The 22,635-nt window shown below is 33.8% G+C and overlaps 2 protein-coding genes across 2 annotated transcripts; one reads left to right on the top strand and one right to left on the bottom strand.

Annotated features, from left to right (window-relative positions):
* The first annotated feature begins 1,626 nt into the window (after window positions 1-1,626).
* On the top strand, window positions 1,627-3,540 carry LOC129895404 (transcription factor bHLH87). The gene is made up of 2 exons (XM_055971118.1): window positions 1,627-1,735; window positions 2,220-3,540. The coding sequence occupies exon 2, from the start codon at window positions 2,260-2,262 to the stop codon at window positions 3,409-3,411; it is 1,152 nt and encodes a 383-aa protein (XP_055827093.1). The 5' UTR covers window positions 1,627-1,735; window positions 2,220-2,259; the 3' UTR covers window positions 3,412-3,540.
* Window positions 3,541-16,791: 13,251 nt separating this feature from the next.
* Window positions 16,792-20,952, bottom strand: LOC129896042 (senescence-induced receptor-like serine/threonine-protein kinase). The gene is given in 14 exon segments (XM_055971859.1): window positions 16,792-17,122; window positions 17,203-17,392; window positions 17,492-17,554; window positions 17,626-17,752; window positions 17,830-18,056; window positions 18,168-18,313; window positions 18,467-18,547; window positions 18,771-18,917; window positions 19,180-19,251; window positions 19,351-19,486; window positions 19,626-19,725; window positions 19,727-20,099; window positions 20,210-20,759; window positions 20,841-20,952. Coding segments are annotated over 14 exon segments (2,625 nt in total). The 5' UTR covers window positions 20,923-20,952.
* Between the last annotated feature and the right edge of the window lie 1,683 nt (window positions 20,953-22,635).

Genomic DNA, 22,635 nt, shown 5'->3' on the forward strand with positions numbered 1-22,635 from the left:
TGAAATAGCAAGATGTCATTTTATTTATCCTAAAATTTTTAATCCATTTATTTTTACTTTTTCACAATGTTGATAGGAATATATCCGTGGATAATGAAGGAAGGAATAAGAATTTCTGATGATACTGTGATTATTTGTAAAAGAATAGATTTTGAGCCTATTTGAAGTCTAAAACTTAGCTTATGAAATAAAAATTATCCAAAAATCATATAATTAAAAAAGATAACAAATATTACTTCAACCAAAGTTCAACATTTCTTTAAAAATTGTGACAAGTTACAGTTCTGCCGAGTCAACTGCTCCAAAAGGAACAGAAAAAGTAACTTTATTTTCACACACCTAAAAAGTTTGCTAAAAAATGCCTTGACTGTCATTTGCTTTTTCCAAATTGCTTTACTATTTGCAAAAAAGTTTACCTTTTTTCCTGACAAAGCAATTAAAAGGGTATGATTGACCCTTGGTAAACTTGGTCATCAACTCATCATCATCTAAAAGAAGATGGTAAAAGGGAGACTAAAAGTAAAAAAGTCACAGTAACAAAAATATTGTCATGATTAAAGCTATGATTGATGGGAGTCTATCAGAAAGAATGGAAAAATTGCCAAAGCCTAAATTGTTGCTTTCGGAAGTTTAATCATGTGATATCTCAGTGAACTTATTGGAATCTGATAGGAGAGCCAGATAGATTTTCTTTCTAAGAAGTGACCCAAATAAATAAGAATATACACTTAAGCTATTTATATTTTAGCACGATTAAGTTTAAATTTATATAAAAAAATTTATACTTCATGATGCCTAGAACTTAAACCCAAACTCCATACTTGGCAAAATAATAATTTATCACTCTATTATAACTTTGTCGATCGATTTAAACTGGCTTTAAAATACATGTGGTTTCATGAACTTTTTAGAGCACGCATGGAGCAGCAATTGCTAGAGCAACTAAGCAAACCAAAAAGGAGGTGGTCAGAGCTTTTCTCAATTCCTAAAATGTTTAATAATTTATTAATTAAGAAAAAAACAACATTCAAACTGACGGAATAATAAATATAATGCTTTTTTATTAACATTCAGAACGCATCTCAATAATCTCATGCTCCCCATCTGCAAAACTATATTCTTACAGCCCCACCACTTGCACAATAATCATATATTCAGTAAAAAAAATTTTATATTTTATTTATATAAAAAAAATATAATATACGTAAATTTTATTTTTGTTTTATAAAAATAAAAAAAGCTATTTTTAAAATTTTTTTAACTTAAATAACATATATCAAAATAATCTTAGAAAGTAATTTATTTTTTACAAAAGGAAAAAAGAGCTAGCAAATGATAGAAAAAATCTTTACATAACATTTAAAAAACAAGAATAAATAATAAAAATCGACAAATAATATAATAATTGAAGCACCCGCTTGACCCACGAAACTGACCAAAAAGCCTTATCTTCTCTAAATAATAATAATAAAAAACATTACATCTCCTGTCAACTCTTTGAACTATATATATATATATATATATATATATATATATAAATATTTTATTCCTGTGCGACCAATATTTCCCAATTAAAATATATACTACTCTTTTTTCTTCCTTTTCCATATATAAATAATTAGCTAATGTTCTTCCAACCAACATATTGCAAAAGAGGTCAAGAATTTTGGTATTCCAATATTGCAGCTAAAACAAACTCTTCTTTCTCTAACAGCTTGCAGTTTTCTGTTATATGGTGAATTTCTTCTTCTCTGATAATTTATCATTTATACAACTAGACAAATTGTATAGTAGCTAAAACTGACGTTAGCAAAATCTATTCTTGTATATTATCACAGATTTATATGAATCAAAAATATGGTTGTTAGAGCCACTACTTCTGCGTTTCACTAAATAATTAATACAGAGTTTCATTCTGTCACTGAAGCACAACATTTAATTTTTCCTGCAGCATACAGCTGCTAACTTAATTGTAAGTTTTTTTTTGTTTTTATTTTTATTTTTATTCATGACTTGATTATCACCGTAATATCTAGAAAAGTTCATTAATCCATACATAAGCATCCAGAAAGAATTTAAAGTCGATGGGTTCAATATTTACATTATTGTCATTGAATCCATTACATCTGTAATCAATATATTGGTGAAAGTTTAGTGATTTTAGCTCCGTGTTGGATTTACTTGAAAGTTTATTAATTCCTAACTCACATTTTTTTCAGGTATTGAAGAGCGGGTCTAATTATTTCTAGATTACTATCAATGGAGAATTTGGATTGGAATGAAACTCCATTTAATTTTGGAGCTTCATTTGATCCAATACATGTAATTTCAAATTGGAACATGCCACAGCGCCAAGAAGCTGCTAGTAGATTAGCTGCTGATTCTATGGCTGCTAAATCCGGAGAAGATCTAACCCGGGATTGTACTGAAATTGGCTTTTCTTCTTCCCCAATACTCAATATGCCGAATAATTACATCACTGATAACAATAATCCAATGGGTCTAATGTCTGATTTTGGTGTCCAAGTTGTTAAGCCAACAACTGGGCTACTCTCCAATACTGTATCTTTAGAATCCATTGATTGTTTATTATCAGCAACCACCACCAATAATACGGACACGTCAGTCGAAGACGATGGCATGTCCGTAATTTTTGCTGATTCGAATAGCTTGTGGAATTCGGGAGAGTCTGTAGCAGGTAATATTAAAGCTCCTAAAGCGCTGTCGCCAGGCTATCAACAGCTTTTGACTTGTCTTCCTACAGACCATAAGATACCGGAAGATCAACAAAAACAAAGAAAACGAAAACCTTACGAGCTCATTAATGCTAATGAGCTCGATGAGGCGGTTTCACAATCATCTCACGAGTTCAATCTATTCCAATCAACGGGAGATTGTGGTAATTTCCAGCTAATTTTGGAAAAACAATCGAAGCCGAAGAAGGCGAGGTTAATTGAGAATACTAATAAACGTCCGAGTTCATCAAACATCAATTTCCAACAAGCTAGCTCATCGGTATCCTCAATAGATCAAGAGCCGGATTCGGAGGCGATTGCACAGATGAAAGAAATGATATACCGGGCTGCAGCATTCAGGCCCGTGGATTTCGGGGCTGAAGTACTAGAAAAGCCCAAACGGAAGAATGTAAAGATATCAACGGATCCACAGACAGTGGCGGCGAGGCAACGGAGAGAAAGGATAAGTGAAAGGATTAGGGTTTTGCAAAGGCTAGTACCAGGAGGAAGTAAAATGGATACAGCATCAATGCTTGATGAAGCTGCAAATTATTTGAAATTTTTGAGGTCACAAGTGAAAGCATTAGAAGCAATAAGCCAAAAACAAGATCCTTTTACTTCAATAGTACCATTTAATCACCCAATTCCCATGCAATTACCACATTTTCCACTATAAAACCCTAATCAAATTCATCCACCAAAGAGTTGACATGCCTTTTTTTGTTGAAAAGAAATCCAGGAGGAAAGGGACAATAAAGATATGTAGTGTAAAAACTTATTAAGTAGTTAAAAAAAAAATTCTCTTTGTTTTTGTCGTTATTATTCTGCAGACGGAGGTTAATTTTTTTTTTCTTTTTCCTCCCCTCAGTTTTCTATAAGATGGGACTAAGAATTATTTCTAGTACGTATGTATGTAGGAGTTGATAATTTTTATTTGTTTGCATGGAACAAATAATTAAGGTGTTGTTCAATTAGTATGGTAGTCTGTACTCTGTAACACATTTAAGGATCCCACATTTAACATTACAGTCAAGTAGATCTTATTTAATATAAAGACTAGATGGAGCTTGAGTTTGATTTATTCGTCACGAATTCTTTGATTGCCATCGCGAACAGTAATTATGCTATTAATAAGTAATTTCGATCTCTTGAACGCCTTGAGAGGTGATTTGTCTTTGTTCTTTATCTAAAGTACTTGAGAGGAGTAAATTGTAACTTAATTTCAATAAATATTAGCTGGATCTTGATTAGTGAAGGGAAAAAAAGAATTTAAATTTGTATACATAACAGTGTAAGTTAAACTTGTTGGAATTCAATTCACCCAAGATCACAAGTAAAACATTAGATACATATTTGAATTTATAAGAATGGGAAGGAAATTAACCTTGTTCCACGACAATAACTGTTATGACGGAAGGACGCAAACCCGAAAACAAAGAAAATAAATAAATAACATCAAATTTAACGTGGGAAAACCCCTTCAAATCGAAGGTAACAACCACGGGATCTTCGAAATTTGAATTGCTCCACTATAACAATAAGAGGGTTACAAATATTCTCCTAAATGACTACACAACAATTGCCAAACAAGGAGAAGCAATAGTTATACCAACAAAACTAATAGGAAGAAAATCACCAAAAACAGAGCTACTGTTCGGGACCTAAACTAAGATGTTGCTGACCTCTAAATCCAATTTTTACCGTTCAAATCAAACACTAAGATGTTAGAAATACACAGTAAAAATTTCAGGCCGATCCAACGGTTAATGAATCGGAAAAAGCAATTTGAACATTTCTGATTGAAGAGGCAAAACTGCTGCGAAAAACACCCTTTTCTTCTCTCTTCTCTCTTGTTGAAAGCTCTCTCAAAAACCTCTCTTATGTGCCTAATGTCTCTCAAAGACACTACCAATGAGAAATTACATAATTCTCTCAAATCATCATATTTATAGAGTGATACTTTTTCCTAAAGTCAAAACCAACTCCAAATAGGATTATAATTCCAATCTTTTTCCAAATAGAATTAGGAACCAAATTAGAAGAATTATTCCAATGCTTTTACAAATACAATTAGGCCATGGGCCTTTGGCTGGAACATGGGTCATATCCCAATAAACTCCCCCTCCAGCCAAGAGGCCAAATGGACTTCAAGTGGAGGAACTCTTGACAGGCTTCATGCCTGTCGCTGTTCTACAAAACTCTTGTTTTTCTGCGATCACTATTTTTGTAAGCATATCTAAAGGATTGTCATCAGTGTATCTTCTCAACCTCAAATAATTTCTCTTCCACGACCATTCTAATCCAATGATACTTTCTACTAATATGCTTGGACTTAGAATGACAGGTGGAGTGCTTGGTGAGATAAATAGACCTCTGATTATCACGGAAAAAGACGAACCTTGACTGCTCAAAGTCAAGATCTTTCATAAATTCCTTCATCCAAAGTAATTGTTTGGCACCTTCAGTGATAGCAATATATTCAGCTTCTGTAGTGGATAGAATTATGCACTTTTGTAGTTTAGATTGTCAGGAAATAGCTCCCCCTACAAAAGTGATCAAATAACCAGAAGTGGATTTTGAATTATCAAGATTGCCTCTCAAATCAGAGTCTGTGTAGCATACAAGTTCAGGCTTGCCACTACCCAAGCACAAATCCATATCTGAAGTGCCCTTCAAATATCTTAGTATCCATTTCACTGCATTCCAGTGTTCCTTTCCAGGATTAGAAACAAATCTGCTAACAATACCAACAATATGTGCAATATTTGGTCTAGTGCAAACCATAGCATACATCAAACTACCAACTGCAGAAGAGTATAGAATACATGACATCTCCTTCTTCTCTACATTAGTAGATGGACTCTGGGTCGTACTCAACTTAAAGTGTTTAGCAAGAGGAGTACTAACTACTTTTGCTTCTCTCATATTGAATCTCTTGAGTACCTTCTCAATGTACTGCTTTTGGGATAATGATAACTCATTCTTCTTTCTGTCTCGATGAATTTGTATGCCTAAAATTTTCTTTGCTGGCCCCAAGTCATTCATTGAAAATGATTTGCTCAACTCCTTCTTAAGGAATACAACTCTAGATTTAATCTTATCAACAATCAGCATATCACCCACTTAAAGTAATAAGATAATAAAATAATCATCAGAGGACTTCTGAAAGAATACACAATGATCTGAAGAAGTTTTCTTGTATTCCTGATTTTCGATGACAGATTCAAACTTTAAGTACCACTGCCTTGGAGCTTGTTTCAAGCCGTACAAGCTCTTTCTCAATTTGCAGACATAGTTTTCTTTTTATTTAACCACGAAACCTTCAGGATGCTCCATATAAATTTCTTTTTCTAAATTACCATGAAGAAAAACAGTCTTGACATCCATCTGCTCAACCTCTAAATCTAAACTTGCAGCTAAACCTAGAATCATGTGAATAGAAGACATTTTTACAACAAGAGAGAAAATTTCATCAAAGTCAACTTCCTTTCTCTGGCCAAAACCTTTGACAACTAACCTCGCTTTATATCTAGGTGCAGATGTATGTTGCTCTTACTTTACTCTTAAGATTCATTTATTTGTCAAAGTTTTCTTACCTTTCAATAACTCCACTAACTCATATGTTCCATTCTCATGAAGTGACTTCATCTCATCTTCCATGGCTTCTATCCACTTATCTCTATGAGTATCTAGCATGACTTCATCATAATCTTCAAGTTCTCCCATGTCAGTCAAAAGTATATACTCATTAGGAGAATAATGTGTTGACTTTATCTTCTCCCTAGTAGATCTTCTACAAGAGGTTTCTGTAGCATCTGGAGTAGTCATTTGAATATGAGTTGGTGGATGATCAACCATAACATCATTACTAGGAGCATATTCAAGTTCTACACTCTAATGATCATTCTGATCTTGATCCCCATCGACATTAGTATCTTAGATTCCTTCATGTGCAAAAGATGTGTCAGTACTAGGAACTAGATCAACATCAACCAAGCTCTCATTAATCTGAGAATCTGTTTTCTCAGTCTGGTTAATATTTTCAATTTTTAGTCTTCAAAGAACACAGCATCACAACTTCTGATAAGCCTCTTATCAATTGGATCATAAAAGCGATATCCAAACTTATTTTGACCATAACCAATGAAGATGCACTGCTTAGTTTTAACGTCCAATTTTGATCTCTCATCTTTTAGAACATGCACACAAGTTTTACACCCAAAGACTTTCAAGTGATCATAGGAGACATCTTTTGCAAACCAAACTCTATTTGGAACATCACCATCCAAAGCAACAGTGGGAAACAAATTAATAACATAAGCAACAGTGTTAAGTGTTACTGCCCAAAAGGAATTTAGAAGTTTAACCTATGAAAGCACGCATCTAACTCTCTCAACAAGAGTTCTATTCATCCTTTCTGCCAAGTCATTCAATTGAGACATTTTGGGAGGAGTCTTCTGATGACGAATTCCTTGCGCTTTGCAGTAGTTATCAAAAGGACCAATATACTCACCACCATTGTCAGTGTGAATATATTTTAATTTCTTTCTAGTTTGTCTCTCAGATAATGCTTGAAACTCCTTAAACACATTAAGTACTTGATCTTTGGATTTTAAAGGATATACCCATAACTTACGAAAATGATCATCAATGAAAGTTGCAAAGTAAAGTGCACCACCTTTTGATTTTACTTTAAAAAGACCATACAAGTCAGAGTGTACTAACTCCAGTAGTTCAGACTTTCTTGAAGGGGGATGACTGTGAAAAGAAACTCTTTTCTGTTTTTCAGCTAAGTAATAAACACATCTTTTCACCTTTGTTTGTTTCACACCAGCAAGCAAATTCTTCTTAGCCAAACATCTGATCCCCCCTCTCACTCATATGATTGAGTCTCTTGTGCAATAATTCTGATAAAGTCTCACTTTCTACCAAATTTATAGAGTCCCAAGAATTGATCCTTGTGTCACGTATAAATTTGAATGTTTTCTTCCTCGAGCTACAATCATTGCATCTTTGATGAGCTTCCATTGGCCATTGAATAATTTATTATGATAGTCATCATCATCTAGTTGTCCTACAGAGATCAAATTCAAAGAAATGTCTAGAGCATGCTTGACATTCTGAAGGACTAACATTGTACCAAGATTGGTCTTCAAACAAACCATGCCAACATCAAGCGCCTTAACCTCACCAGCATTATCCATCGTTAGCACGTCGAAATTAACAAGAGTATAAGATGAAAAGAAGTCTTTCCTCGGTGTGACATGCGATATAGCTCCAGAATCTACTATCCAACTTGTATCTTAAGATACAAAATTATTGACGTTTTTATCACAAGCAAAGAGAAGGTTATCTCAGACAACAACAACAACATTGTCTCTATTATTTTCTTCTTTATTTCCTTCTCTAAGATCTTGCTTCAACTTATTGCAAAATCTTTTAATATGTCCTTTTTTTCCACAATGATGACATAAAAAAATTTGATACTTGGATCTTGACTTGCTTCTACTTTTACCTCTATTTCTCGAACCTCTTATTTTACCTTTCCCTCGATTTTCTGTAAAGAAAACATCTGAATGTGAGGATGTGCCTTGAGATCTTCTTCTGACTTCTTTATTCAACACACCACTTTTTGTATATTCTATAATAACCTTACAACCGAAAGAAGAATTTGTTAAAATAACTCAAAGAGTTTCCCAACAATCTGGTAGAGTATTAAGAAGGCAAAGTCCTTGTATTTCATCATCAAAATTGACACTCATTCCTGACAACTCTTCAAGAACACCTTGAAAATCATTTATGTGATGAAGAATAGGACTGCCCTCCTTGTACTTAAAGGTCATCAATTGCTTTAGCAAAAACAACTTGTTATTGCTAGTTTTTGAAGAGTAAAGCGTCTCCAACTTTTCCCACAATCTTCTAGCATGTGTTTCATTCACAATATGGTTACGAACATTATCTTCAACCCCTTGCCTTATATATCCACATACTTGTTGGTGTTCAAAATTTCAATTTTCATCTGTCACATTCTCGAGTTTATGAGCAGCAAAAAAGGGAAGATGCATCTTTTTCACGAACAATAAATCTTTTATCTTGTTCTTCCACAAGTTGGAGTTACTCCCATTTAAACACACCATCTTCCACTTGTTATGATGGAAGGATGCAAATTCAAAAACAGAGAAAATAAATAAATAACACTAAATTTAACGTGGGAAAAACCCTTCAAATCGAAGGTAACAACTACAGGATCTTCGAAATCCAAATTTCTCCACTATAACAATAATAGGGTTACAAATATTCTCCTAAATGGCTATAAAATAATTGCCAAGCAAGGAGTAGCAATAGCTATACCAACAAAAATAATTGGAAGAAAATTACCCAAAACAGAGCTACTATTTGGGACCTAAACTGAGATGTTTTTGTCCTTTTAATCCTATCTTCACCATTCAAATCAAACACTAAGATGTTAGAAACACTTAGTAAAAATTTCAGGCCGATCCAACGGTTAATGAATCGGAAAACCCAATTTGAACGTTTCTAATCGGAGAGGCAAAACTGCTGCGAAAAACACCCTTTTCTTCTCTCTTCTCTCTTGTTGAAAGATCTCTCAAAAACCTCTCTTATGTGCCTAATGTCTCTCAAAGACACTACCAATGAGAAATTACATAATTCTCTCAAATCATCTTATTTATAGAGTGATACTTTTTCCTAAAGCCAAAACCAACTCCAAATAGGATTATAATTCCAATCTTTTTCCAAATAGATTTAGGAACCAAATTAGGAGAATTATTTCAATCCTTTTACAAATAGGATTAGGCAATGGGCCTTTAGCTGAAACATGGGTCATATCCCAATAATAACTTTATTGAAGAATACAAGATCTTTTAAGTCTTGATACTGCTCTTAATCTATTGTTTCTTCTCAGAGATGGGGTAGAAAAGAAAAGAAGCGTAGTAACTGACTTAGGGACCATATCTTTATATAATATGTTTAAGTATCCTTTCAAGTTTAAACAGTACATTTTTAGGTTTAAACGGCATCTTTTCAATAAGTCTCCATTAGACTTAAGAAAAGGTCCATGGGTTTTTATGTTATCTAAATAAATCTATATTAATAAATATTTACTTTTAAGGCCCAAAACATTAATACTTTATCATATCATTCAATGGACTACTTTAATAATAGCATATCTATGTACAAATATATTAATATGTGAGTCTTTAAAATAGAAATTACTAACAAAACTTTACAAAATTATACCATTAGATTATGAAGAATTTAATCAAATACATAGTTTGCAGGATAATTGAATATTGTTTCACTAGTCTAACAGTGTAATCACATGTATATAGACATGAATTACACCAAAGAATCACAGCCTATGAATCGTACCTTGTTTCAGAATAGTTCCAACGCTTTTCGTAGAAGAAATCTTCACAAGAATCATCACTTGGAACTCTACAGGAATTGGAGAAAGAAGAAGGAGAAGAAACAGAAGAAGTGTCTGTTCTTTTAAATTTGCAGAGAATGAAAAGATGCATTTGTTTCTCCTGAACCCTTTCTATAATCCTAAAGGGATACAACTATTCAAATAGTTGTATCTTTTTCATTCAAATAATAAATAAATAAATATAATAATTATATATTATTTATATATTAATATGGATTCGGGTTGACCACATGGATGACCCGATCTAATTTCCTTCAGATTACATGCGACCAAAACTAAAGGTCTGTTCTAATGTCCATAGTAAAGATTAATATTGGTGGAACAAAGATTTTCACTAAGAAAATTTAAAACATAAACTAGCATAAATATGACGAATCAAGAGAATTTCAAATATCTACGATATATACCTAAAAAAAACATTAAATTAGATAAAAACTAAAACATGTGTAACTCTCTGTTTTAAGCAATTTTGAAAAGAAAAAAGAAAAGTCATCAACACTCAAGACTCATCATTATTTCATCATGATATAACTCTGAAAGTTATCTTTACTGTCTAACTAAATAATCTTGATCCAATTATCATGATGAACTCATTATTGCATATTCTAAAGCTTCAATAATGAGCATCATAATGAAATCCACAAGGTTGAAGATCTCAAAAGGACATAAGTAATAATAAGGGCTATGATTAAGATACTGGAGAACTTAAAAAGTGATTACCACTTTATTTGTACCTGCAAGTTTAATTCTATTTAATTTCAGATTTTTGTACTTAGTTAGAGATCTTAGAAAAGAGTGAAGTTTATTTTAATGTAAAAACAGTGAGCAAATTAATTAAAGAAAGGGAAAAAGGGACTTCCTTTGTTAGTAGATCAATTAGTGAATCCAAGTCAGTGGTCCTGTCTCCTTGATTCGATCCAAAGCGTGCCCCTCGGGGTTTTCACTCCTCATCCTTATTGCTAACCACGTTTATATATTCTTCCTTTTTGGCACTTGCTCTTTATTTTAATCATAATCATCACAATGTTTTATGTAAAAGAGGAGGATAGAAAATGCAAACCTCTAAATATTTACCCTATTTCATATTTACATCAAATCATATCAACTTATAGTAATTAGTTGATTTAATATAACATGATTAAGTAATAATAGTGTATTAGCAAAACAATATCATGCATCTACTGGTGTAGTGTAAACACTGTGTTTAGATAAATAATTTTACCATGCAAACAAGGATGAGTGGCACTAAATTATACAGTAAAGAGTGTGGTCTAGTAGTTAACGCAATGATGAAATTTATGAAAAATCAGAATTCAAATTTCATCAACAACAATAAATCAAATAGGCGGTTTCTTTCTATCTTAGTAATTTTTGATTGATAAAATTATTTAATACTTTTTCTAGTAAAAGATAACATGATCTGACGGGGAAGAAGGATTAATTCAAGATTTGAAATTTATGAATTCAATATATATATTTAAGTCTTCCTCACCACTGAATTTATTGAACTTTGTAATTTGGGGTTCAAAATTTAATATTTTTTAAAATTCTAATGATTTCACATATGAATTTATTTATGCTTTGTGAAAAAAAATATTAAATCTAGTTGAATTCATTAAAACTTCACTACATACACTCTTGTCTGATAAATTTGCCTAGCTAATTAAATACACATAAAAGTTAGCACGAACATCATCCTTATAAAATATAAAAAGAAGAAGAAAGAAATAGAAGCAGACATGTGTACAATTAATTCTTGTTGATGACGAGTAGGGTGATGGTAGAAGTGGTATATCTTTGAAAAATGTGGGTTTTGAGTCTTTGGTAGTATACTGCAAGAGGGGTTAGGGGAATTGGACTTATTTGATTGGATAGAATTAAGAGGTTAGAGATTTTGTTTACTAAATATAGCAAGTTCAGTTACTTGACATGTAACAATGCCCTACTTGTGCTCATTCAATAGCTGGACAAGTAGATTGTCACATCAAAACCGTTTTACCAAAAATCAAAGTCAAAATTTCTTTCCTATAATGTTTTCATGGATAGGAATATATATTTGATTTTGATTTTAGCTAAATCGGTTGTGATATGACTATCTACTTGTCTTAGTTGATTTTTTTCCAACTTTTAAAGTTGATTCATTAATACCAGTCGAATTGCGATAATATATCAACTATCTTTTTATCAAGTCATTAGTTAGTACCAACTCTTATTTGTCACTGACTTTTTGTTGATTGATTTCCTCTGATTTGTTATCATTATTTTTGATAAAAGTTTTGTGGCGTTCCTCTTTGAATATAATGTTGCTATTTAAATTGTACCCATTTTTTATTTTATTTTTGTACGTTTACCCACTTCAAAATAACTTGAGATAAACGGTATATGAAGTTCGGTTTGACAAAGTCAAATTTCAAAGAAATATACGACTAAAGTTCAAACATTTTTATTGAAGTTTTCAAGCATATATGATAGGTGAGGTAGTCGGAAGAGTCTTGGGCTAAGACTCCAAATATCACGTCCTAAGAAGAAGTTTAACATATTTTGAAGCGCACAATGGGCTAAAATCAGGCCCAAAAGCAGTTGATTTGACCCGCTGAATTTGCCAGGCCCATGTCCACAATAAGGCTTCTGGTCCCAATGCTACGAGTAACTTGAGATTGTCTTCTTCCATTTATCATATGAGAAGATTGACGAGACAGATTATTATTTTTTTGGTTTTCCACTCAATGTCCGAAGCTCGTAAAACTTTGACTAAATCTAAATCACGCACTGCAGGACCCATTCGGGGGTGGCACTCCAACAAGATTTTCTCCATACTTAGGAGTATGGCTCGAACCCGAGACTTCTAATACGAGACAGATTTATTAAAGTCTCAGTATTAGGAAATGTTCCTTCAATATTTTGAAGCTAGTTGATGATTTTACCTTAATGAATCACTAATTTCTGAACTATTAGATCAAAATATTTGCTATGTGAAAGAAACTTGACAAAAACATGTCTAATAAGCAATTCTTCACGTGTGTGTATATATATATGACATGGGTTATATATATATATGTACAAAGTATATAGGTTATATATACTTTATACTAAATATACATATAATATACATGTACTATACATATAATAGATATACCTAAACACGTCATATATGTTTTGTGCATATTTCCGCCATGACAAAATATTCGTAACGAACTAGGAAATACTATAAAACTTAAAAACATCTGCAAGTTTTTCAGCAAATCATGAAGAATGATGCGTGTTTGACTTGTCTCAAGTCGGATATAAAAAATGGTTTTGATCTTTGTATAAACAAATTAAAGACATCGACCGGACAAACCATAAGGAAGCTGCTGGAACTATTATATATATATATTCGTTGATGACTTACTCTAGTAATATTATACTTGGTTTTAAAATAGTGACGATGCTCTCAATTTGATAATCATATCAATGCTGAATAACGGTAAGGAATTTAAGTACTTCGCAAGTAATAGTAATTAATTGCAAACTGAATTAAACTATTGATGCTCCAGTTTGTTTAATTAGTTTATTATAAGGAGATCTATTCTAAAATGGTTTAAGTCACAAGATAATATTCGATAGAAAAATCTCTTTCTATCAAGTTGTACCAGTTAGTATATTGCTTGGAATAGTTATCATACAAGTATAATTTTAAAATAGTTGCTAGTATAGTCCTAATTGTCATACTTATTGTAAGGTTGCGGTCATCAAAATTCTAACCAGGAGTATGACCTTTCGGTTTGGAAAAATCAACAAAACTATCAGTTAAATTGATTATTTTTAAAATATATATAGTTATACCAAGTAGAAGTAGAATTTATTAGCACTGCGACTCAGCATGTTAGCTACAGATAGTTTAGTTTATTTAGTATACTGCATTAATTAGTTTAGCAATTATTGTTTATTTAGAGTACGTTATTAGTATTTGTTTAGGAGTCTTTTTATTCTCTCTATAATTTTATTTATATCTTTCTACGTTCATTAATAAATGATCTTCTTTAAGCACTTACTCAGTGTTTATATGATATCAGGGCTCTATACGCTCAAACGAGAATGATCAATTTTTTTTCCTTCTTTCTTCTTTTCTGTGCATCTCTCACGCAGATCAGAAGCTCAACAACAATGACAAATCACAACGGCAACAACAATTCCAGAGTTGTTAATGCTGACAACACAACGGGTACCAACATCATTATTCAATTCAATCTTGCATTCCAATTACCTATCAAACTCAGCTGTGGCCATAACTTCGCTACAGGGAAAGCCCAATTCTCCATGCTTATCTATGGCTACAACCTCTTTGGCCATCTTGATGGGACCACTCCGCCCCCAGTTGCACAATCACCCTTGGCACAAACATATCTCCAAATTCCTTGTTTATCAACGCAGGAACATCATTCCACCAACATTCATGAAAGTGAACCAGCCTGCCCTATCTCCGAGTTAGAGCTCGCTCCTTTACCACCTCACTGTCCGTCTCCCACTACCCGTGTTGTCACTCGATCTCAAAACAACATCACTAAACCCAAACAAATATTTGATTACCTGGCCAAATTGAACCCCACATCATACCCATTACTGCTAAACAAGCTCAAAAACATCCCGAGTGACGAGATGCAATGAAACAGGAACTTGATCCTTGAATTAAAAACCAGACTTGGGAACTTGTTCCTCCAAACCCAACTAAAAATATTGTCTCCTACAAGTGGTTTTTCAGGATCAATAGGAAATCGGATGGGTCTATTAATACATACAAAGCACGGCTGGTTGCGAAAGGCTTCACTCAGAGGCCGGGCATTGATTTTCATAAGACCTTCAGCCCGATCGTCAAGCCTACCACAGTCAGAATTATCCTCTCTGTGGCACTTAGCCACAATTGGCACCTTCGCCAGCTTGATGTCAACAGTGCGTTCCTCCAGGGCAACCTAGAAGAGGAGGTGTACATGGCACAACCTCCAGGGTTCACTAATGATGATAAACCAACTCATATATGTCGGCTTGGCAAGGCAATCTATGGCTTAAACAAGCCCCTCAAGCGTGGTACAATTCCCTCACAAGTTATCTTTCATCCATAGGCTTTGTTAAGACGAAGTCAGATGTCTTGCTACTCGTCAGACAAATTCTATGCGACACAATGTTTGTCCTTGTCTATGTCGACGACATTATTATCACCGGCAGCAACACTTTTAGTGTTGATCAGGTTATTGCTTCACTAATCAAACTATGTGAACGAGATCTTGAATAATGAGCTAATGACCGACTGCAAAAGTGTCCACACACCAATGAGTGCATCTGAGCTACTCACATTGTCTGATGGCACTCACCTGACTGATGCAACACGCTATCGTCGTTTCTTAGGCAGGCTTCAATACCTGTCTTTCACTAGACTAGACATCGCCTATGCAGTGAATAAGTTATCCCAGTTTATGAAAGCACCATCAGAACTTCATTGGAAAGCTGTGAAGCGTGTTCTCCGTTACCTGCGACGAACCTTCAGCTGGCCTACGTGTAACCTCCATTGTGGACTTCAATCTGCACGTATACTCTGATGTGGACTGGGGTGGGGACATCTCTAACAGAGTTTCCACATCTGGGTACATCCTATTCCTTGGTCACAATCCGATTAGCTGGTCCTCGAAGAAGCAAAATACCGTCTCTCGCTCCTCTACTTAATCTGAGTATAGGGCGGTAGTTAATAATGCTCTTTCTGAAACACTGTGGGTCTCCAATCTTCTTACTGAGCTGTGTTTTCCAGTACATCAGTTGCCTACCATTTATTGTGACAATCTTGGAGCCACATTCCTGAGCAAAAATCCTGTCCTCCATAGCCGTGTGAAGCATGCTGCAGTGGATTTTCACTTTGTTCGCCACCATGTAGACATCAAAAAGGTTCAGTTTTTTCATGTCCATGGTGCCGATCAATAGCTGATACTCTCACCAAGGCACTATCTAAACCTGCTTTCCAGAAAAATCTATTCAAGTTAGGCTTAGTGACCCATCGTCTAACTTGAGGGGGCGTATTAGCACTAAACGACTCAGCATGTTAGCTACAGATAGTTTAGTTTATTTAGGATACTGCATTAATTAGTTTAGCAATTATTGTTTATTTAGATTACGTTATTAGTGTTTGTTTAATTAGGAGTCTTTTTATTCTCTCTATAATTCTATTTATACCATTCTACTTTCATTAATAAATGATTCTTTCAGCACTTACTTAGTATTTATAGAATTAAAGGGGCAAGGAGGGGTTCATCGGAACTAATGAATCTTGTCACTGAAAAAATACACTATATATATACAAGGTAAAAATTATTTTTACTTACCTATAGAAGAAAATACTGCCTCTATTATCATTCATACCAAGTACACTACCATTATCACAAAAGAAGCAATCAATGTGATGGTACTCTACATTCATTAATTTAAATTGTTGTATTTGTACATATATATATATATGTATCATGAAACGAAACTACGTATTGTACGTAGTTTGTCTTCTACACTCACAACCAAATATATAAACACACGGTCATCTCATCTTAGGATGGAGGACATTATCCCAATTAAGAAACATCGTGTTCTTCAATTCGAGTCATAAACAGTCATCTCTCTTAAACATTGCTTTATTATCGAGACAACGACAGACATAGCTGGTCTACTTGTTGGATCGAGAGAAACACAAGCCATTGCCAATTCCACAACTCTCCTTGCTGAATTCATATCAACTTCTCGTAATCTTGGATCGATTACGTTTGAAACATCTCCTTTCTCATTCATCATGCCATTCACCCACGTTATTACATATATCTTGTCATGTTTTCCTAGTAAATGCCGCCCTGTTATTATTTCCAAAAGAACAACACCGAAACTGTATACATCACTCTTTTCCGTTAGCTTATTTGTCCTGTAGTACCTGCAGGTCAATTCGAGAGTTAAAAAAAAAATACTCGTTATTCTTTTTGAGACAGACTAATAAAATGAGGGAGCACATACTCGGGGTCAAGATAGCCTGGACTACCCGCGATTATGGTGGTGACATGACTTCCCTCTCCAGTTGGCAAAATCCTTGACAAACCAAAATCAGCAAGCTTTGCTTGGAATTTATCATCTAATAGAATATTGCTAGACTTGATATCTCTATGTATTATTGGTGGCAGGCAACCATGATGTAAATACTCCAATCCTTCATTATTTCAGTTAAAATTAAACACGTCAAATAATAATTAATCATTCTAAACCTGTGGTAGAGACTGAAGTTAAATTCATCTAGTGGTGTCTATACCTTGTGCCGCATCCAAAGCTATTTGAAGTCTTTCCTCCCATGTTAAAGCACTTGGATTTCTATCTGCATGCCACGAGAAAATAAAAGACTTGTGAAACGTGTGATTATAAACAATTTGACTATAAATCAGTTACCTGATAGTTGCATGTCTAAGCTTCGATTGGACATGTATTCGTAAATGATACCAATGTGGGTGCCCTCAACACAATAACCAACTATAGAAATCAAGTTCTTGTGATGAATGCTCATCAGGAGACTAGCCTGTCAAATTTTTTACATGGTCAAATTGGTGTTAACTATATGTCTTGTATACTAAAAATAATTACTTCTTCAGTTACCTCAGCCCGGAATTCCTTGAACCCTTGAACCGAAGTCGGGGATAGCATCTTAACAGCCACGTCACGGTTATCGACATAGCCAAGATAAACTGTCCCAAAACCTCCTTTTCCAAGGACTTTCTTGAAGTTAATTGTCATGTGCAACACCTCTGAGTATGTGAACTGCCGGTTTTTCAACTCCAATGCAATGTTTGGACTCTGTGTTCTTTCTATCTCACCGATCCTTCCTGTTATTAGAGAAATTAATTATTTCTCTGAGTAACAAATCACCCCTTCCTAGAAGTTCTCACCCTTTTTGTTCTTTTAATGACTCGAAATTAATATATATATTTGCTCACTTTGTTGGTTTTTCTTCCTTCGAATAAACCAAAGAAGTAGTAGTAAAGACAAGATGCCCAAGACCACCGCGGATGCAACAATTGATGCTAGTGCACCAACACTAAGATTATTACTCCTATTATTTTTCGGAGGAGGTTCATCATAACTGTATGTCAAAAAAGTAATAGAAATGTAATTATAACTAAATAAAAGTGTATCTTCATATCTAACGACTTAAATCTTTTAGATAAATTGGTAACAATAGATGTTTTTCGTATAATTATAAATTAATTCATGGTTTCTGAGAGTCGAACGAAACCTCAACAAGAGAGATCCATTTCTTGATTTCTCCATCAATATATCGGGTATTTTACCAGAGAAACTATTTCCTTTCAAGTATCTGTCACAAAGAGAACCAAATTAGTGTGTGTTCTATTTAAATTAATACTCCTTCTGTTCCAATTCATATGGTACAATTGGAATTTCGAGATTTGAAGTTCTAAATTTTGACTGTCAGACGTAAAAAGTACTATATAAATCATGATAATTAACAATTTAAAATATTTCAAAGTCATATAAGGAAATTCAGTCAAAAGAAAAACCTAATTGACTATCAAAATTGCAATTGTGTCACATAAATTGAGACGGAAGTAGTAATTGTAAAGGAGGTGGTCATTAGCTATAGGAGAGTAAATTACAGCTCTCGTAAGAAGGCTAGTTGAGAGAGATTGGCAGGCACCTCCCCCGTCAGCTGATTGTTTGACAAGTCCCTTCAACAGAAACACAAGAATGTCATGAAAATACAAATAACCGAAAATTTTACTTTATACCTCAGGATTTCTTTTTGTTTCCCAAATTGGTGGATTCAAAAAAATTTCGACCCAAAAATTTATGATTTGGGTCCACGAATTTGTGAAACAGCAAGAAGCATCGTACAACATGTATATATTTGTACTCTTTTCTCTAAAAAAGTTCTTCATATATTAGTTTGGTACAAGTGATAAAGCTTACTGTGAGTATGTATATACTTACAACGTTTTTAGATTTGAGAGACTTGTAATATAAGGCGATATTGTCCCTTGTAATTCACTTGAAGATAAGTTTCTACTCAACAAATTAACTTAAGTTAGTTTCAATCTCCAAAACAAAATTAGAAGAAACACGTTTATACTAAAGAAAATTGAGAGAATATAAGGAGAATACAAGGATGTAATCGTGGGGGGATGCTCATTAAAATTGCATGTGACACCATTCCAAATGTCAGCTTCAGGGCCGCATGGATCTCCTTGCCAGTTCTTCTTAACCCCATACGTCGATTTGACATGCATAATAGCCTCAACTAATAGCAAAATAATTGTTATTTAATTAGTGGCATCGAAATAAAGACTAGTATTACCCTTTCAGTCCATCCAAACTTTTGGGTATAATTAAATTATAGCATGTTTGGCCAAGCTTTACGAGCAGAGAAACTTAATTACCATCTAGGTCATTCGTTTGAGAGGTTATGATTTGTTTGACCACTTTATACATCTCCATGGCATTGATGGAGGGTTGACGAATTGAATTTCCCGTTTTGTTTGAGGGTAATTTGGTGATTGGATCTTGGCGTTAGAGGTGATTTTGAAGAAATTGTGGTTACGGACATATAGGACGGAGCGAATGCTGACTCAAACAAGTCTCCATCAACATATATGTCGAATTGCCTATTCACATGGTTGGCTTCAATCTCCGCAAAGTGCAGGTATATATAGTACTCGTCTGTCGAATTTGCAGGTTCCCACGAAAATGATATTCCATTATTGTCCTTATCAGCTGCTATAGCCGTGCTCAGAACTTTTGATGGCGGTAGAAAACTGCTGGTGTTATCAATAGTTGAAGTCGTACTCAATGATATTGTGTTTTCCACATCATTACATGGCCTCCATAAACGATCATATATGTCATTTTGGTATCTGAAGAAATTTGACCGTTATAATAAAATATTGTTAACAGAGGGTGAATTTGAAAGAAAACAAAGAGTAATAAACGTTTCATCAAATACTCTGAAACAAATATAATTTACCTTACAAATTGAGTGGCTTTTGAGCCAAGATCAAGGCGCATGACAGTTTCTAGTGACCCGGATGCGGTCACATACATGCTTGTGTTGAAGAGTCTCAATTCAAGTGCGGATATAAATGGTGTTCCTCGACCTGTATTTACTAGACAAAGCTGTATAAAATCCGACGAGAGAATGTGTATGATCTCTTTAAATAATGGTGTTGAAGCGTTGACTATTTGAATCGTGACCCAAAAGTCAATTCCGAGATGTAGATCAAAATTAATTAGTAGTTGACTTTTCCTGTCATAGTTTCCGTACAAAAAACTTGCTCTGATCAAGTATTTTTTTCCTTTTCCTTCTGGAACTCTTATGGTGTAGCAATTTCTTCTTCCTTGAGGAAAACTTGTGAGGGTGTACAACTGTTGTTCCAGACCATTGGCCTGAAACTCACTCGAGATAGTAGCATTACTACCTGTATCGATGAACCCTGAATCGGAAACATATTGTAGCCCGGTAGTTGGATCGGTGTAGTTAGAACCTTGAGAAATTCCACAATCTATGCTTATGAATCCTGAATAAAATTCAAGAATATTAGTATCCTAAAAAAATTGAACAAAAATGCAAATGAGTTGAATGATGAAATTATATATACCTGATTGATCAATTTGCGCGTTAGCTTCAAGTGCAAAGAGAGAAATACAAATTAGAAAGACAAAAATCAAGTCTTTTGTCATTTCACTATTTCAATGTTGAAGCTAGTTAAGCGAAACTCTAGATTCTTGATTACTAGAACAAGAAGTAATTAACAACCTTAATTATATGCATAATTCAAGTTGCGTCACTAATTATTTTCTTTTATAAATTCACAAGAAGATACGACTTTAGTATTATCCCGTAAAGGAATTATTCTTATGTGTTATATTTTTATCAGTAGCCATCGTTAGCCAGAAAGTGAAGTGAGGTTTAAAATAGTTAAGCATAATTCGTGTGAGAGATTGACTTTTCTAATGATGAATCTTGATAATTAAGTTCCTTCAGATTCTTTTTTCTAATGAAGTAAGAGAATTCTATTAAATGACATCAAGCAAATGCATCAAAGTTGTAAAAGATGGAGTGAATGTGACTGCCCAAGAAGACAAAGACTAGTCTAAGACTAACACCAAGGTGCATATAAGGGGTAGCTTGGTGCACAAAGAATCTTGCATTTAGCAAGGTTTGGGGAAGGATCGCATGGCAAATGGTGTGATGTAGACGGTCTATTCTAATATAAACATTAGTGATTTTTTTCACGCAGTGATTAAGTTAAAAATTTCGCTAAAAATGTTCAGAATTAATATATACTTAGAAAAAGTAATTTGTGACATGACATATATACTTTATATAATATTCTATATATACAATATAACTTTTCTACGAAGGGTGTTCAACTGATCACCCATCACTTTATGTGTCTATGCCACTATTTCTGTGACTTGAACCGTGACCTTTAGGTCACTCGAAGACAATTTTGTTTGGGGGAGTAAGCATCACAACTAAAGTTTGATATGATGAAAATAATGAAAATAAATTGGACACGAGAATTTTACGTGGAAACCCCTCAAACAGATAAAGGAAAAAAACTATGGGGTAGAAGAATTTTACTATTCAAATATGGGAGTACATTACTCTCAAATACAAGGAGAAAACAACAATTAATACTCTTCTCTTGTAAAAGGAACAACTCACTAAAGAGGACGCTCAAAACTACAATATTTATCTTGATGTATAACTCTCTTTATATTCTTATTCTCTCTTTCTGGGATGATTTAAATGAGGGCAAGAGACCCTCTATTTATAGGAGAATGAAAGCGCGTAAAAGGATTTTATGCGTTTTCATGTTAGGAGGAAAACGGCAATTCAATTTCAACAAAAACTGACTACCTTCCTTCTTTTTACTTTTTCAACTTTTTTTTTCTTCCTACTTTTTCCTTTTCCCTTTTTTAACTTTGAAAACAACTTGCAAATTTTACTTTTGCTTCAATGTTCCGTATGCAACACCATGGAGCATGCACATTCCGGAAAACAATCACAACTAGTTTACAGGGGCCGGGTCTAGTCAACTAAAAGAGACTAAGTAAACATTTTACTTTGAGAGCATGAATTAGAGTTGAAATCCCATTAAAATATCTGTTATTTCTCTTCTTTCAGATGCACCAAAAAATAGAAGACGACACCACTTGCAGTTTCTCCTTGAGAAGCTGAATCACACAAATAGAAAATTCTCAATATTAGCACTATAAGATAGAATTTAACTAAATATTTTTAGATTTAAATACATCAACCACAGTTTGGTCTAAAGTATTTCAAGAGGGAAAAATTGTGACAGTGACAATGAAAAGCGACAATATCAATTTAATCATGAGTACATCTATAAGAAAGATATATGAACAAATTTATTGATCATGTTG

Source organism: Solanum dulcamara, chromosome 7 (assembly GCF_947179165.1).
Source record: "Solanum dulcamara chromosome 7, daSolDulc1.2, whole genome shotgun sequence".
NCBI classification, from domain to species: Eukaryota; Viridiplantae; Streptophyta; class Magnoliopsida; order Solanales; family Solanaceae; genus Solanum; species Solanum dulcamara.

Bases quoted from the DNA above. Each gene is read 5' to 3' on its own strand.
- LOC129895404 (XM_055971118.1), top strand. From the start codon at position 2,260: ATGGAGAATTTGGATTGGAATGAAACTCCATTTAATTTTGGAGCTTCA.